This window comes from Stegodyphus dumicola, chromosome 3, assembly GCF_044657685.1.
Source record: "Stegodyphus dumicola isolate Sdum_Otavi_A_Nest chromosome 3, ASM4465768v1".
Taxonomy (NCBI): domain Eukaryota; kingdom Metazoa; phylum Arthropoda; class Arachnida; order Araneae; family Eresidae; genus Stegodyphus; species Stegodyphus dumicola.
The window spans coordinates 174,409,091-174,428,813 of NC_140770.1; the positions used below are offsets into that span (position 1 = coordinate 174,409,091).

The following is a 19,723-nucleotide window of genomic DNA, read 5'->3' on the forward strand; positions in this document are numbered from 1 at the left end:
TTACTACTAACATTAGCTATTTAAATACCAAATCCGTAACAATAGATAACTTCTTCAGAAGCTGATGATCTGGACTGTTTCGCCAAAGAAAAAAGCAAGGAGATGGATTGATGAGGATTTTAGCAACAACATCGTGGAAGTTTGTGAAAATAACTGCTTGTATTTGACATTCACGCCACTGTCAAGTACTATCAATGGAACAATTCCACCCAATTGTTAAACTCTGTAGATATTTACGTACTGTCGCAACTACGGCAGTAGAAATCGCTAATGTTTCAGAATACGTCAAACTCTTGTAACCACTCACATAGCAATAATTCAAGCAATCCTACGCATGATAAATATTCAGTTTCCAATGTCGCCATTTTTGCATGCTTTCTTTTTTGCTGTACTCCAAGTTCTAATGACTTTGACAGACAAAAAATATTTATAATTTAAAGAAAAATTAGAAATATCTTTTGTCTTAAACTCGTTTTTAAAATTTGTACTCAGATTTTCTTATAATAGAATAAAGAAGGGTATTTTATGTGAGAATAAGAGTATTATCCGCAAAATCGCTAAAGGAATAACGGTTTAAATGCATTCTCAAAGCAATCACTGCGAAATTTCCACCCTAAAATATATATGCACCAAGAAAAAGTCGGGCCATAATCACGAAACTCGGCAGGAATGTACTCTGGTAAGAGAAACGCAAATGATTTAAATTTCTACGCCAATGAGACAAAAGTAAGCGCGCTGTGCTCATATGATATGCGCAGGCGGAAGAGTTTAAAAGCATGATTTCTCATGCCGTAGGGTTATTCAAACGAATCTGTCAACTTGGATGGACGGCATTGTGACTAGAGACGCTTCTGAGATGTAACCGACTACTGTACGAACAGTTGTCGGACTTTGAGAAGGGTTATATTGTAGGCCTCAGAGAAGCAGGTTGGTCGAATAGGCGTATCAGCAGCAACCTAGGTTGGAGCGATATAGTAGTTGCTCGGAGTTGGAGACAATACATCACGGAAGGCATAGTCTACCGTCGCGGAGGGTCAGGGCTTCTCAGGAACACGAATGAGCGTGAGGATCACGCAATCATAAGAGAGGCCACTTCCGCACCAGCAACGCCGCTAGCATCGATTCGATGTCATTTACCATCTTCCAGGCATCCGGTAGTATCAATGGAAACCATTTCGGAGACGACTGGCCAAAGCTAGTATATACTTCCAACGTCCATTAAGACGGCTACCACTGGCCACACATCATAGGCAATTTCGACAGGATATTTGCCAAACTCGGACAAGCTGGAGTGTGACCGACTGAAGACTTGTGACCTTCAGCGATGAATCCAGATTCAATATCAGTGCTAATGACCAACGCACACGCGCGTGAAGGTGGCCAGGCCAGCGGTCCGATCGGCATTTGTTGTCGAGCGGCATATGGAGCTTACACAAGGTGTGACAGTGTAGGGATCGATTTGTTGGTACACACCATCGTCCTTCAAGACACTGTGACTAGTCGCCCACTACTGTGACCGCTCGCAGTTATGTGGACAACATTTTAACGCCGGTTGTACTGTCTGTACTAGCAAGTCACCCGGATGCCATTCATCAGCAATACAACGCTCGTCCACATACCGCGCGGCTCTCCCGACAACATCTTTAGGGATTAAGAAGCAATAACATGCCGAATAAATACTAATTCAGAAGTCAAACAACAAAAATCAGCGTTAATTTTTCAAAATTTTCATAGGACTAGTTTCGATGGTTTTACCGAACCACCATCCTCAGCTGCAAAACCGCAAATGAACAAGATAGGAAATAATGATTAGATAAGATAAGAAAGCCTGGACAAGAATAAGCAAGTGGCGCCATCTGTTGGTGAAACTAGAACTAAAACATAATTTCTTTAAAGGAAGAAGACAAAGATGGATTGGAATTAGGATCGTTAACTAGAACAGAAAGATTTAATCTTATCTAATCTTATCTTATCTAATCATTATTTCCTATCTTGTTCATTTTTCGGTTTTGCAGCTGAGGATGGTGGTTCGGTAAAACCATCGAAACTAGACCTGTGAAAAGTTTGAAAAATTAACGCTGATTTTTGTTGTTTGACTTCTGAATTATTCTTTAGGGATATTACGTATTCCCGTGGTCTACCAGGTCACCAGACCTCTCGCCAATAGACATGCTTGGAAGGCAACTGCAACCGTTCCGGAATATTGGTGTATTAACTGACCAGTTGCAAAGATTATGGCATAGTCTTCCGCATGGTTTCATAGGTGATTTTCTTGATTGGATGCCTCTCCCTGTTTCGGCTTGTATGGCTGCCAGAGATGGCTATACTACTTAGTGATTTGTAACCTTTTCCATGCCATAACTTATTAATAAAATAATCTTTTGTTCTAAATTTGTAACCATTTTTTTATCTTCTCATACTTTACTTACATGTTAAGTTTCGTGATAGTAGTTCGTTTCCTTCTGGGTGCATATATTTTTTATGACAGAGTATATATATGTGATAATATACTTCCAACGTAATATATATGCATGAATTACATAATTTTCACAATAAAAGTCATTGTTCTTTTCCATCCGTAAAATTCGCCAAATTGGGAAAGGGTGCGTAATTTAAGTACCATTTAAGAACTTAAGTTTAAAAATACTGTAAGTAATACTGTAGTTTAAAAATACTGTTTAAAAGAGCTTAAATTAAATTAAGTACCATTAATTTAAGTACTGTTAAAGTACCATTTTTATGTGTCCAGATTAATGTAGCGTCCATCAATATCACATTTTATCAGTTCTGTTAGCAAATCTAGCGAAAGAACATGGGTTATACTAGCGAACAAAGTTATACTAACAAGATATTTTTCCTTTTCATCACCAGGAAATAACACAGCTAAAGTTTTGTACGGTGAATGACTAAAATACTTTTAATGTTTTAACAAGATTTGCTGGAATATTGGCCTTCAACAGGGGACTTACAAAGTATTAATAAAATATGGAATTTTAGGTGCATGTGTTTCGGTTTCACTTTCGGCTTCTGGGTGTAGTGTTAACGAAGATAATGTCCTATCTAAATATGGATGACATTACTGAATGGCACTTTAGCAAACATTATCTCATTCAGTTTGTTTGAAAAGAACGATCATTGTTGATTTTATCACCACTTAATGTCAAGAAATTTGTTTCTTCTGCCTAACCGCTATCTTAACAAAGTTCGTTAAGTCGTAGGTTAACAGGTAGTTTTCTTTTATCGAACTGGATTCATGTTTATATGTAAACAGGAGACAATTTCGCATTTTAGAGAAAAAAAGCTTTGTGTATTTTTATACGAATTTGAAAGGTAAAATAAAGATGAGACAGAAAATTAAAAATAAAAGGCCCATAGAAAATAGAACAATAAAAAAGAGGACTTAATATAGATTAAGAAAGGTAAGGAGAAGAAGTAGCTTTTAAATGCATGTGCATCTATTGAATAATGTGAAATCTGTGTATCCTCACAGTGTAAATATCTCCCAAGAGTGCAGTTTATGAAGTAAATGTGTGTCGTACTTAATTATGTGTTGAAGGCTCTAGATTTATTTTCAGGAAGTGATGCTTCTTTTTAAAAGTTTGAACCTTCCTAAACTTTAGTTACTTATCGGAGATAATGATATAAGATATGATATAAGAAATTAATACAGGTAACAAGTTAATATATTGTTACGGAATGCCTAGGTAAGATAGCTTCCCTGCAAAGCAGGGTTAGGGTTGCCAGAAAGCGGCACTAAAAGGTATGGTTGCCGGATTTGGAGCAAAATCGCCCATTTGGTGACAAAAATGGCGGTATGCCATAGACGGAGTGAAAGCATTCTAGAACGAATCTTACAGGTTTTCCCGAGAATATTCTCGAAGACAAGTCAAAAACTATAGATACCCTACCTGTACTCGGAGTAATAATAGCAATATGTTGAGTTCAGAGATTAGCTCGAAAGCGATCGACCGAGTCGGGAGCTGTACTTTAGTGCTTTGCCGTGAAGCTGTGTTCACCGTTATAGCCTGAAGGCTGTGTTGCTGATTGCTTCAGCGTGTTTGTTGTAGTTTTTCGACGACTGTAACGCGTCTTTTGAACTGTCTTGTGTAATATTGACGAATAAATTGTGTTTTGATGCTTCATCAAGTGTTGTCATCAATTACTCCAAATCCACGAACCCATAGAAGGCAACAATATATTTAAATTAAAAGTTATCTAGGTGGCGCAATAGTGTAAGACTGCAGTTACAACTGACCGTTTCCAATAGCATTGATTTTTTTTTTTTTTTTTTGTTTTTTTTTGTTTTTTTTTCCGTTGTGAAAAGTTATAACTTATTTTATGGTTATAATTAACTGGAAAAACGAAATAGAATATTCTACTTTGGCTGAAATTTCCTTCGAGATAGTCTCTATATGAATGCACATTGTGACATCATCAGTTTTTCCTTACTTCGAAAACGCTATGGAAATCATTTGCTTTTAAATTCCTGGGAACTACTTGTAAAATAGCGAATTTTTCTCCAAACGTGTCCCCCCCCCCACACACAATTTTAACTTGAAACACAGAGCGATATCAAGAAGAATTCTGTCAAGAAAGTAAGGAACGTGCCGAATGATAAATCGTGTGATTATACGTCAAATATTGCATGGTGCTCAACAATGTATGGGTAGGAACTCGAAATTTTACTTCATGAAAATGCGTGAGGATTTAAACATTTTGTTAAAACTTTCTGGAAGATTTCATAACTGAATTTAATGCTGTACGTGAAAAATTCATGAATTATTAGCGGTACGATGATCTTCATTTATGAGTTTTAAAAACAATTAACCAATTTTAGAGCTTTTATTCAATTTGAAAGCTTATTTTAAATCAAATCGTCTAATCCTAAAACGCAAGTGTCATTCAAAAACAGTTGTCCGGTTTAAAATATCATCATATAAAAAATATACGAAGCATAACAAGTGCTTCAAAAAAGCGGGTTTAATAACTTCACAGAAAATTTGCTGTAAACATGTTTTGACGAAATCGTAGGCAAAACAAAGAAAAAGGTTAAAAAAGAACTTTAAAATAAATTTTCATATTCATACCTCGACACTTTGTGGAAGATTGATTTCATTATACCTTTGAGTAACTCTTTCATTATTTTTGTGTATCTCTTAACGACTGAAAGGGAAAAAAAATCTTAAGGCTTTCAGATTTTATATTACGCCCGAAGGGACTCTTTTTTTTTTTTTTTTTTTTTTTTTTTTTTTTTTTACGTTTTGCGTATTACCGTTATTTATCAAACATCATGGTCTTCGCACTTAAGCCATGAAATTCAATTCAACAGTAATATCACAAAATAATTTAAAAAGATCTTATCTTTAGAATATCCGATACACAGTCTCAGGCACTAGAGATAAAATGCTTCCCCCTCCCGTACGGTGTTGCCATTGCTCGCTTTGAAATCGCTGAGTTTTTTAAATCAAACATTCGTTAAAGTTTTAGAAAATATGAAAACGATAATAAAAGAAATTCAAAATTCAGGCTTCCAGATACCCATATTCGAGTGGAGCACAGCGTTATTCAAACTTTGATATCTCTAGGTAGTTTTTTTTCACAGTGCGAGTAATATGCATACATTCATACAGATTCTTCATTATTTAATTTCTTTAAATATAATGCAGGGCTCTAATATTTGGTGGCAACAATTTGAAAAGTTAAATGCCGTTTATAGTGAACGAACGCAAAATGCCAAAACGATATTAATAGCTCATCTGGGCAAATTGTCCCTTTAAGCTAATAATTTTCATTTTTCAGCACTATAGCATCACGTTATTATATTATAAAGCTTCTGTAGTTTCTTAATTTAATTTTGGGTGTTAGATGATTTTATTGATATTGATTTTCCTATTTGTCTGTCTTTTTGTTTATGGAAACTTCGAAGTCGACTTTTGATTCAACTCTACTAAAACTATTTACTTGAAATTTTGCATGCATACCTGTTTGCAGAAACAACACAGCAGTTTTAACCCTTAAATATTCGATATATAGAATCTCTTTCAACCGGCAGTAAAGAAACCGCGCTGATTTCGGATAACTGAATGTATATTCCCATAATTAACTTACTCTTATGTTTTGATATGATATCTATAGAAACTGGAACAGACAATCAGCCATAATTAAATAAGTCATAATCAATCGGCCAATCAATCAGCCATAATTAAATAAGTAATATGGGAAAGGTACAGATTATTTAAAGCTAAAACGCATAAATCGATTTCATATTTTGGAAAAACGGTGTTTCCTTTCATGCCTCTCGTAATTAATTTACAGCTATTCATTGACCTGCGTTGGCAGCACACTTTTCGCACTGTCTTCCTTCGACTACAGTAGTTAGAATATAGCTGACCTGTAACTTCTCTAACACTTATTGTAAATTGAACTATGCATCTGATTACTAGCCCAAAGGGGCGTTTGCCCGGAAGGGCTATTAGTCTCGAAACGGCATACATGTAAAGAATTGCATGAATATATGCTTCTCGCAATAACAACGGTACCTAAAGGGATCGAATTTTTAATAATGTAGTCCTCCACCCGAATACGTGCCCCTGGAAGCAAGAATTTTAAATTTCATATTTTGTCAAACTTTAATGAATTCTTGATTAACGAACTGAACGATTTAGGAGCTAGCAGTGGCAACACTCTACCGAATAAAATATTTTTATCTTCAGCGCGCGAGACTGTCTTTCGGAAATTCTAAATATATGCTGTTTGTAAATATTTTTATCGCAGAGGGACATTAGCCTAAATACTCTCGAAACTTTTATGTATATATATATATGAAACAATTGCCTGTTTGCGCGTAATATAAAATCTAAAAACTTTCAGATTGTTTCTTTTTCTTAGATGTTTATGTTTGGATATTTAATTATCATATGTTTACAATTTAATTTGTATGAAATGGAAGTAGTTGAATTTCTTAAAGAACTATCAAAAACGAAACAATCATTCGTATTTCGGTGCCATTTAATTAACGGCCAGTAAACAAGCAGCATTAAACAATATTTTAAAATTACCATATTTATCATCATACGAAAGTCACGAATATCTTTGTATGATAGCTTATAACTTCGAATGTCCGCCTTCTTACAATATTGCCAACCCTAATTTTTAAAATTCAATGTGTATGCAATGAAACCTCATACTATCATATACGAACATAGAGGAATATTTCTAGGGAAATCTTAAGAATGCTTTTTCATTCTTCATCAGTTTCTTTCCACGTAACGTTATTGCCCTGCATGTAGTCTTCATTTTCATTCTCCTCTTCTCCTTTCCCAGTACATGTCAGACTATTTCGTCTTCATCTTGGCAGAGTGCGATCAGAATGGAAACTCCTCATCCATCCAAGCCTAAATTTCCGGTAGACTAACACTAATCATCTCCGAAAATATAAATAAATCCAAGATGTTCGTCACGGACGCCATAAGTTTTTCACCACCAAGAGAATCTTTGTCACTCAACTCGTCATCTACGAAAATGACCATAGATCAAAATTTACCACAACAGCGACAAAAATTAATGTTCTTTAGTTGTAAGCCAATTACTCAGTGTTAATTAGACTCGCCCTGTAATCTTATTTTTCCTGTTACATTAAATAATATTCGTAACACTTTAAATAAGCTTCATTTTACTACGCTCAACATAATGCTTCTTTAGTTTTATTTTTACTGGATACAGATTTAATGCCTTTGCATTAAAATTAATCAGCTTATTTCTCATCATAATCCTTTAAATCCGTACCCTGTAGCTCCAGTCTCATTTCCAAGCCACAATGCGTTGACATTTCTTAATCCTTCTTTCACATTTGAAGACAATGGCTGAACTTGAAGTAGAATGTAGTTCTTATAATTACCAACTGGCCCTGAAATCAAAGCGATCAGCCAGAAATAGAGTATGGAAATTTGAACAGGTTCGAACTGGAAATAAACAATTCTTATCCGACCTCATTCGAAACAGATTCATTTTTCCGTTTGTGTGTAGATGAAAGACAGAATGTGCCAAGCCTTTAACGAACAAAAAAAAAAAAAAAAAAAAAAAAAAAAAAACTTCCTTTCTATTCTTGTGCTCTGGTTAAGTTCTCATGCGTAACGGTAAATATTCTGTCATGAATGATGCAACTGTTAAGCGTACATTAAAAAACATGCTACTGGTATTTGTTAAACAAGCTATTTAAATTTAAAAAAAAAAACTAATATAGCATAGAAGTTTTAGAGATAAATTGCCCAGAAGGGCTATTAATTTCGCTTTCGCATTTTGCGTTGGTTCACTATAAACGGCGATGTATGTTTCTCTCTGAAAAAAACTGTACCTAGAGACATCAGATTTTGAATAACGTAGTTTTCCATTCAAATTTGGGCATCTGGAAGCCCATATTCGGAATTTAGAATTTGTTATTATCTATTTCATACTCTATAAAACTGTAAGGAATTTGCGTCGTTCAGTGTAAATGAATTCTATTTCATTCTATTAATTCTATTTCATGCTACCAAATATTATAGCCCTATATTATATTTAATTAAATTATGTAATAAAGAATCTTCGTGAATGTATGTATGTTTCTTGCACTGTGAAAAAAAAAATATCTAGAGCCGCCAAATTTTGAATAACATAACCCGAATATGAGGGCCAGTTAGCCCGAATATTGAATTTCGGATTGTTTTATTCTCTATTTCATATTTTTTAAATTTTAAAGATTTTTTTGTTAAAAAGCTCATTTCATTCAAAGCGAGCAGTGGCAATACATGATGTACGGAATAAAACATTTTTTATCTCCAGCGCGCGTGACTGTCTAGCGGAAATTCTAAAGATATGCTGTTTTTAAATATTTATAGCCGAAATGCTTTCAAAACGTATGTATGTTTAAATAGAAAAAACACCCTTTTGGGCGTAATCTGAAAGCTTTCAGATTTTTTTCGTCTGTTTGTTGCTCAGTTTGAACTACAATAATATTTGAAAATTATATTTTGAGCATAAAAATTCCCAAAAGGGAAATCATATAAACAGACTATACTGCTTTAAACTGTTCTGTTCCGACTATACTGTTCTTTTTTTTTTTTTTTTTTCTTATCCTAAATTTTAGTTAAATGCTCTCCAAAAATTAGCTAGTATAATATTTTTGGTCAAATATGCCTGGAAACAAAATCGTAGGAATGCTAACTATGTCAAATTTTAAATCAAAACTGTGAAGGATCTGTTTTTTACAATTACGGAATTAAATATTTTTGGTTCTGATTGTAAAAAAGTCCATATCTGAATTAATTTAAAACATTACAGGAGACCTTCAAATCTGAAGGTAAAGCCCCGTTCTAGTTTGCCTGTTGAAACTGGTTTATATTTTGGAAGCCTTTCTCATATAACTAGATTGGCTGTATTGATGTGTGTTGAACAAAAAATCCACAACTTGTTACAGAAGTAAAATTCCTTAGTAAAACCATGAAAAGTAGAGAAACTGGAATATATTTCTCAGAGCAACCCAAAAAATGAAAATTGTGATTTGGTAAACTTTTCCTATTCTGACCTCTCCCTTTCATTATTCCTCATATTACCCCTCCCTTTCATTAGAATAAATACATTTTGCTGTAGAAGAGTAGTTATAGTTTTGTACCATGATTTTTTCAAATTATATCATTCGCAAATTCTAAAACAATCAGAAGAATTTTAAAACCTTAATTCAGTTGATCAATATAATCCGTAAGTTAGTAACAACTTTCATTTGGAATGCGAAACTTAATGAACTTTTGACATGTTACTTATTTCAGGCGTAACAATAAAAAAATTTGTAATTTATTTACAAATGACGCGTGACATATTTATTTTCAAGAAAGTAAAATAAAGAAATTCATTTTGGAACTTGATTGAATGTACAAATTTTGTGGAATTCTCTATAATGGTTTTTAAAATATCTCATTTGAAAGCATTTAAAAAAAGCTGCAAAAAAACAATTCGAAGTGTAACATTTATTTCAAAAAAACTGAGAGGTATAATTTACATCTGAACCAGTTCAGTATCTAATGAATAGATCAATGGTTCTCAACATATTTTCCCTCATGCGCCCCTATCACCATTGCTAGAAGATCATTCCCCTCCCCTCCCTCTTCTCCAAAACTCGGAAAATACATAGATTTACTTAGATTTATATTATATTTTAACTTGTTTTAAAAAATTAAATAACAAAAAGTACAGAAAATATTAAGAAGTACCTAAAAGTGAATAAAAGTTGTTTTTCAATATATATTCGTCAAATAAAATAAATTCTTTATAGCTAAATGAAAGGCTGAACGCATCCTCCTGAAGCTACGAAATCCCCCCCACAAGGGTGAATTTTCCCCTTGTGGATTTTCTATTGGTCGGAAACAAAGCACAAACTTATAATTACACAGAACACAAGAAATCATATTCTAGTTTATGAAGTTAGAAATCGCAATCTTCATGCTCCTAAAAATTTTAATTATATCCAGAAACCAAAACAGTTGAAAATTGCGCTTTAACTTATCCATAATATTCTTCGTGACATCTTGATCTTGATTTAAGGCAACATTAAAGTCTTGAAACCCGATCTCAGAAAAGAAAGTAAGGACTGTTTTAAGCATGATGAACTTTTAATAAATGGTAAAGCAAAAAGAAATGAGGAATTAAAAACATCTCCAACTAAAATCAGTTGTGAGATATTTAAGGCTTTGATGGATGTGGAGGAAAAGCCTCAAGCTGCAAATTCAGTGATAGAAAAAGTTATCTGCATTTAGTTTACTGAAACAAATCTGAGTACATCATGTGGTAAACCTTTCTGAAAAGGCTGACAAATTCGGAGAATTTCCTATAAATGCTAATATGAGGCATGTCCTATAATGACCAAAATTAGGGCCAATTAGGGCTATTGGTCAAATAATTTCCAGAAACATTATGAACAATTCAAAAAACGAACTTTTGCATAAGAATTCCAGACAACTATTTCATCCAAATCAAATGCTGTGAATGTAAGTATTTATATGTTTTCTATTGATATTTATATTTAGTTAGTTAATTCATTGATATTTCGAAAAATATTTTTAAAATCTTTTAACGTTATCAAAACAGTCACGGACAAAGTCACATTAAGCGACGCCTACCGTAAATTGAAATAAATATCGAGGCTTTGAATTCAAAAAAAAAAAAAAAGTTAAATTTTATCGATTACGTCGAGTTTGCGATTGCAGAAATTCCCGCTGTCTGCAATTTTGGTTTACGGAAGTTCAGCCGCAAATGAAAGCACACGTCGCCCATCCGAGATAGTGGTTAGTGATTCTGACTGCCGTACCGAAGGACCCGAGCTCAAATCTCGGAGAAGGCATAGATGTTCGTAAATGTATACTAGTGTCTGTGTGGCATGGAGGCACTGTAAATCTCGAGAGATCAGCGGTATGGAAAGACGAAGTATGAAACCCTCGGATCTGTGCCCCCAGGGTATTGTCTCCAAAAGAGCAGAACTGATCTAAACTCGGTCTGTTACCTGTATGGTGCTCAAGGCTTTTGCCAACGATAGGTGCATTTGACTCTTTGCCACAATGAATTTCGTGGGCTTGCTCTGATATCAGACAACGGAGATTAGTCACAACAACAACATTACGGAGGAAAATTTCTAAAACCAATATTTAAAGAAAGATTGAGATTGAGATCACCTTTACGATACTCTTTCAAGGGGAGAAAGACTTTTTGGTGTTATTTAATAGGACCTTACATGAATATAATTAATTTTCTTTGTACACGAAGGATAATATGCCCGTTTATTTAATTTATTTCATTAAATTAAGCATTATTTTCCAAAAAATAAAGACCGTTAATATATATATATATATATATATCTTAAAAATATAAATGTGAAATACGAGGTAATTTCAAAAATATGAATGCTAGAGTAAACATCAGTACTAAAATGTCCTCCAATTTCCTTTATTCTGAAAATTTCATCAAAAGGAGGCGTATGTGGTATTCCATTAACTGCGTTGAGTTTCATGAGTTTCATCAACATTGCGGTTTCATCGTCCCTTACTTTCATTTTAACATTGCTTATTCCTTTTATCGTCAGAATAAAATAAACGTGTGAGTTTTGCTTATTGATATGTGATTTTCATAATTACTTCCGCATTCACATTTGTGAAACTTCATTATAAATATTCCATTTGTCTTCTATTTTATATTTACTTTTGTGTTTGTTTAGAATTGTCCAACCGGCCTTGGATAAGCGAAGCTCACATAATTAAACACTTCCGCCTTATATAAGCAACTGCAACTTTATGCGCGTTTATTAAAGTAGTTTATGACATTTATATTTAAGTTTTATCAACGAAATGTTATTTAATGCTTTCCTTTGTTTGCCTCTTTACGCCTCGAAATTTGCTCATTCTAGAATTTATGTAGATTTTCAGTGGCAAGCAGTTTTGTTGAACTTTACGTTATAAGGTTATATGACCTGTTTCTTCTACCCTGCCTGTCAAAAAATGGCTGTTCGCGAATTTAAAACTCTTCTGGCTGAAAATACATTAGATGATGGTTAGATAATGTTTGGTGCGACTGTGTGATGGAAATTCTGAATCATGCAGTCTTTGCCTCAATTAGATTGAAAGTGTTCAATTTGTATCTATTGCTTTGGAAAGGAAGCCTTGGGTTAAAACCAGGTCCAGATTCACTGGTAACTTTATGTTTTATTCTTATGTTGTTTGTTTATGTTGTTTATTATAATTTAAACACTTACGATTTAAGTGTTTTAATTCTGTGTCTGCTTTTTAAATGGTTAGCTATTCTGGTGGTGATAATTCACCTATCAGAACAAACCTAAAACCTTATGGTAATACACATAATAACGTTAGTTAAAACCTACTCCAAGTGTTACAACCCTACCTATCAGTTTTTACTACAGAAAGATTTAAAGTACTATGATTATGGTACTTCCAGCCATAAATTCGCTGCATGTTTGACGTCGCTGCGCTCATTATCGGTTAAAACGGAACATAGTGGATTGTACATGTGTGCTTTGGAAATTATAATTCAATTTGCTTCTACGTATCTGTGTGAGAAAGAGTTTTCATCACCAAATCAAATTTCAAAGGTATTGAAATCAACTTGATGTATGTGCCGATCTTAAACTTCGACTTAAAAACCGATCTTAAACTTCGACTTTGCCGTTTTGTGTTCGGTTGTATGTGCCTAACACAGATCAGTTGGTACTTGCGTATTAACGCATCTACCTAAGTACACAAGTCGCCAGATTTTCAGTATGTGCCAAACTCTGGCAGCCATCCGCATAACAATTCTTTTAGTAAAACAACGCGGCCATTTTCTTATGCGTTCTTTTTTGTTATGTTCCAGTGGTTATTATAGACAAATCTTGGAATTTTTTGCCTTGAATTTAATTTGAAATATGAGCTTGTGGAATTTACTGCACTAAAATTTCTGCAGGAGTGTGAAATATACCTGAAAATTTGCTACAAGGAATAACGAGGAAATGAGTTTCCTCGACAGCCGCTGTTGCCGAGAGGTTTCTGTTGCCGCTTTTGCCGAGTCTCCCTGCAATGCTCTGATGTTTTTTAAGCGAAAATATATCTCTTGTGTACTTCGGGAGAAGAATAATGCGAAGCAGTTACAGAAAGATTTGAAGTTTTTTTTTTAAAATCATGTAATCCTTACTTATTTAATCAAATTTTATTTTAAGATGCCAAAGTATGTTTTCTTTTTATATGTTGATAAGGTTTACCGACTTAAGATAAAATGGATAGTTTAGGAATCTTTCTGAAAATGGCGCGATTACCAGTTTGCACCCGACAAGTAATTTTTACCATTCCATCTGTAAAAAATCGCCAGTTTGCGCCAAGGTAGCTGTGTTAATGAGTTTCCGTCTTGCCTCTTATGGCTTGGGCTGTATTATTGGCGGGTCAAGAACTCTTAGTGCAGTGAATTCACTTGTCAGATTTCGTTAGTCATATACTTAAACCTTCCTTCCAGAACTGCTTATTGATATTTCATGAAGTATGTGTTTCGTCATGAAGTATTTATTTGGAACTTCCTTGTTAAAGTGGCTACCATATAAACCTTGGATGATCCTTGAAAATCTGCACACATAGATCCAATTCTCATTTACAGGTTTGACCAATTTTGATGATGATCACAATGGCCGCTTTAACAAAGGGATGCCATCATTTTTAGTTATATTTGACTAAGACATTTTGTCTTCTAGGGTGAAAGATCTCCACCTGGATCACCATGGCCAATGCCGAAATCATGGCACCGCTCGGATCATCAGCTAACCATCGATCCACAGTCATTTTACATTTCATCTGGGGCATCGGATTGTGATGTTATAGATGAAGCTCTGCGACGTTACAAGAAAATCGCTGTCATTGATTTGAAAGGTCATAAGCAAGCAGGACTTCCAGAATTACAAGGCCTTCATGTGAACGTTGCCAGCGGTTACGAATGCGGTTACCCTAAGCATGGAGACGACGAATCCTGTAAGCAGGAATTTTTTTTTAAATTCTAGATATTGGTATTAGTAATTTTAGTGGATGTAGTAGCATGGCATCAATTAAATATTCCAGTCTAATCAGTTTGAACGTAATGGGAATGAGGGTAAGATTTGAGAATGGAACGATGTTATGATTAAATAAATATTAAAAGTGTACTGTTGTTGTTATTCATCCTCCTGATAGACCACGAATTCTTCATGGCCTAGAGGAAGAAGCAGCTCATGTCGTTGTCCGAGGCTTTGATTACCTAATAGGTGACCATCCACTTTTATCCAGATCCGTCCCGAAGAACAGCTAAGACGCGGACCTGTGGATTTTCTTTGCCAGCCTCATTAATTCAAGCTCACTGAGTTGGCCTCACTAGTGACTGAGCATAGCAAATTTACCCGTGAAGCCTATGGGCAAAACCTCATCTATTAGTATGCTTGTATCAATAGTGTGTAATGAAGTATATTTATGTATACTTAATACATGTTAATTAATGTTATATGTGTTATGTAATGTGCATATAGTTTTGTCATGTAAGCAGCAGAACCTGTGTCATCAACTGTATATCCTGTGCTTACCAACAGCACTTCTGCAGACTTTGCTTAGCAGTGTAAACGTAATTGCAATTTTTCAGCTATCTCCTGATAGGGCATCTGGGCATCTTTAGGCCACTAAAGGAGGAGTTTCCTTTAATGTGAAGAACGAGAGACATATATACCCGCTTCCCACTAGTAGCACCAAGTTTCCCTGCTCTTTCACCTACCTTCTGTAATGAACCCTATACAGTATTCCATACCTCTAGATGGCAACCAGACTCATTGAGGTACTGAGCCTGGGCAAGCATAACAGCAGTGTGTTTCTACATTGTGACTCGGTGAGAGAGATTAGAAGCTCCGCTAACGAACTAAAGTGTAGAGATTTTTTTGTCTGCCCAGGAATTTGGAATTGGTTTTATTATCTATTTCATATTTTGTAACACTTCAACAAATTTTTGATTAACAGACTCAAGGATCTCAAAGCGAGTAATGAAAACACTATAGGAACATTTTTATCTCCAGCGCGTGAGACTGTATCTCAAATTCTAAAGATATTCTCTTTTCAAATATTTTGTGATTTGATCTGTGGAAATGAATTTCATGGTTTAAGTGCCAAGAACATCATAGTTAAAGGTAACACACAAAATATTAAATAACGCTCATTTAGACGTCATATAAAATCTGAAAGCTTTCAGATCCCCCCCAAGATACGTTTAATGACAATTACGTTTAAATTTTGTATACGACCCAGTTTCCCTTAAAAAGTCCTCCACGAAGGCATCCCATCCTTTAGGCAGATAGCCCCTCGAGGCTTTGCCATAATCACACACACAGAGACACACCTCGTCTTCTTTTCTGCCGCATTGTTTTGTACGACGATGTTTTCTTTGCGCTCTTTACACCACATTTCAGTCTGTAACCCATTGTTATGCTCATTGAATTTCACCTACTCAACATATGACCGATATTATCTTGAAACAGCTCGTCATTCTCTGAGAACAATAAGCTTATGGATTGGACAGATGATCACCTAAATGTGACTGTGATTGTTTCTAAATAATGAATAATTCTCAAAACATATTTGATACTCATAAACGCACATTTTGAAAGAAGTTTTGATACTTGAATATTATCCCGTCGATCATCGATGGAAATTTCGGTAACGTCGCCATTTGCTAATCGTTACAACGGAATTCTGAAAGAAGAGGTCATCCATAATTGGCGCCAAGTCGTGCTACTTGGCCGGTCTACGGGATAGTACGTAAGTTGCAAAGTTTTTTTAGAAGAATATTAAAACTTTTCACATTCTGATCAAAGACAAATATTCTAATAAAGAAAACATAATAATTTTGTTCTAAACATATTTTAACTAAAGAAATTTTAATGCCATCTATCTTTCATTCTATTCTTGCACCAAAATGTCAAATTCATATGATAGTATACGAAACTGCGATAAAAGAATATAAAAATGGTTTTAAAAGTCCATTTTCAGTTTCCTTGTTCTCATATTTTAATAACTTAGATTCTGAGGAAGATGGAACTATTCTTATTATAATTAATGAAGGAAATCGTGTGAATGAAAGCTCCTGAATGAGACAACAAAATGATAAATCACATTTTATTCTCTATACACACGTATAATACGAAAAGGCTTTAAGAAAATTTAACCCTAAGAGCAAGTGAATTAAAATATAATTATTATTTTAATCTCTAAAATCAAAAGGTTTTCAGCATCATGCTGCAAATCAGTCATATTTTTACCTAAAAAGACATATCTGTCAAACCATATAACAATAAGCGTAGATATTTTGTTTAAGCATATGCATTTCCAAAAAAATTTGTAACTTAAAAGCATTTTAGTAATTTCTGATTTTAATAGTCTGTACCGCCATTAAAAGAATCGATGGCAAAAGGAAAACTCATGAATGTCAAATTGCGAACTTTTAAAATCAATATTCATTACACTGTTAGACACACAACATATCTTTATATATATATAAGCGGCTAAACTGTGTGTCGCCGATAGTTTATTGTTGCCACTTAGAAAAATGAGCGCGCAAATTAACGTTTCCGCAGTTTTTAATTAATATCTCGGCCGATTAAAGTCGTACGAATGAGAACGGTATCGATGGATTGGAGAATTTTTTGGAATCCGAGGATACGCGTCTCGAATTTCAACTCGGCTTCGTTCCGTAGATATTCGAGAAAAAAAGAATTTGGCAAGTAGCCGAATCACTCTAATAGGTAAAACCAACGAAAGAAAATGAAAAATGTAGGGAAAACGTAGGGGAAATTAGTTTTTATTTACTATCTCGGCTAATTAAAGTCTCACGACGACGCGAATGGTCCATCTGCGGAATCCAACGGTGTGCTTCGCTAAGCCCGGGAGCCAGTCCTTTCGGAGGAGATGATGTTACTTCACCCCATATATATATGCGCCTTAAGTTTCTGTTTGTCGCCGATAGTTTATTGGTTGCTTGCGTAATTGTACTAGCCAATGGGGTGAAGTTGCCACGGCGCTGGGTTCCTGTTTCAATTGAGACGTAGACAATTTCCTGTAAAACCTGCCTTTGCTATGACCATCAATAAGTCTCAGGGACAAACGTTTAAGCGTGTTGGCATTTGTTTACCTGAGCCTGCATTTGGACACGGTCAACTTTATGTAGCCTGTTCAAGCGTTCGTGAAAGAACGGACAAAAAATTAAAAATAATTGATGGTACTCTGCAAGGCGAGCTTAAAATGATGGAAAGATCTACATAATAAATATTGTGTACAAAGAGATCTTTGACATGTGAATTAACATTTTATTATTTAAATCACCTTTATTTATTGAGCTAGCGGTGGCTCTTAAGAAATGTACCGTCAGTGGTTTCCTTCATTACACTCTACTTTAAGCAATTAAGCAAGTGGAAAGGGCAAACCCCGTGGGGCAGTAAGCAAAGGGGCATCCTTGCCGCCTGCCCTGAGTAAATCAGTTTGAATTAGCTGACACCTTTGCACAAATCATTTTAATTGCAATTCACAATATCTAGAACAGCGGTCATTTCGTATGACCGCCGGGCTTTCTAGTCTTATATATCCTCTATATTTTTCGTATCATTTTCCTTTAATACTGTATTTCTTCGCGTATTTTTCTTCCCTAGCTTTTTAGGACTAGGTTCTGAAAATTTTAAAAATATTCGGATAATTCTGCCGTTCAATTATCAGGTATAGCTTTTCTCTTTGAGGACTAGTTAATTTCTAAACTGTATTCCTTTGGTTAATTTATTTTTATTCAGTGTATTCAATTTATATTTGCATTTTTGCATTTATTCATTTCATCCATTTTATTTTCCCTTGCATTTATTACTAGTTAAATGCAAGGGATTAATGGCGTTGAATGCCAACAAAATATATAAAAGCAAGAAAGATATTAAAGCACTACTTTATAAACTGGTTTTTCTTATCTATTTGTAAAGTAACACATTATAAACTCTTTTTTTTATCTGTTCATAAAGTAATAATTTATAGACTCCTTTTTTCCGATTTGCTCATAAAGTAGTAATTGATAAACACATTTTTCTGATCTACTTACACAGTCTTTTCTAAAGAAGTAAAAAGACATACAAAAACCTCCAACAAATATCTATTAAATTTCATTTCCTGAGTACCGACTGATATTAACAGTCTTTTTTTTTTTTCTCCCCCAGATAAACTCGACGTACCTGCATCTGGAGTAGCAGACCTACACGCGAATACCGTATGGGGAGCTTTGAGAGGTAATATTTGTTTAAATTAGTTTCTTTTATACTAAAGACTACTTTGTTTAATTATTTATTTATTTATTTTATATCGCCGGTGTTACTTCGCTATTTCATAAGCGTTCGAATATAGCAATGATTGAATATACACATAAAAAATTTTAGTTCTAAGAATTTTTTTATTTTGAAGGCATAAACATATTAATATGATTTGAAATTTTGTAGAAAGCCAATAAATTTGTAAAAAGACATTAATTTAAGAGTTTAATATGCTTTCATGGTTCAACATCCTGATTCGCCGGTTCGTATCACGTGACCCCAAGTGATCTCATCTCACGTAAACTACGCTACAAAAATCTAATTCTCTCAGTTATTATCTACATTAATTTCAAGTTAAATCTCAAGTTGGAATACAAGTTTAAATGCAAGAATTATTTCAATTCGTACGAATAACTTATTCAGACTTTATGTAAAACCGCAGTGCTTTACTTCGCTAGTGCATTCTCATTAAAATTGATGAATTTAACCCTTAATTTTGCCTTTTCTATATTTTTGTCTTCGGGTGACGGTGTGATGACATCCTAATTGACTTAATTGCCGCATATGGTCTTAGGGTATAAAATTGAACTATCTGGTAAAAATTCTATGTAATTTTATTCCAGTATTGAAAGAAACAATCAATCTGATAAGAAATGGCTGCGACTTGTTTTGAAAATGAAGCGTAAAAGGTTACCAGCGAAGATATTCCGTTTGGCATCAGTTGTACCATTATTGGCGACTTTATCGTTTGCGCTGGCAAAACAGAAAAGTACCGATTAAGCTTCTTGAAATAATGGTTATAAACAATCATGTGATTTTAATAATTGTAAAAAACTGACACTTATAATATGATGCTTGGATTTAGTTTTCACTACCATT

General features: G+C 34.3%; 1 protein-coding gene across 1 annotated transcript in view; it reads left to right on the top strand.

Moving 5' to 3' along the window:
- Positions 1-19,723, top strand: part of LOC118199009 (beta-hexosaminidase subunit beta-like) — a 115,259-nt gene that overhangs the window by 8,978 nt on the left and 86,558 nt on the right. Inside the window, exons 2-3 of the mRNA XM_085813645.1 lie at positions 14,252-14,525; positions 18,755-18,823. Coding sequence (XP_085669771.1) covers positions 14,252-14,525; positions 18,755-18,823 — 343 coding nt within the window. The remainder of the gene's footprint in view (positions 1-14,251; positions 14,526-18,754; positions 18,824-19,723) is intronic.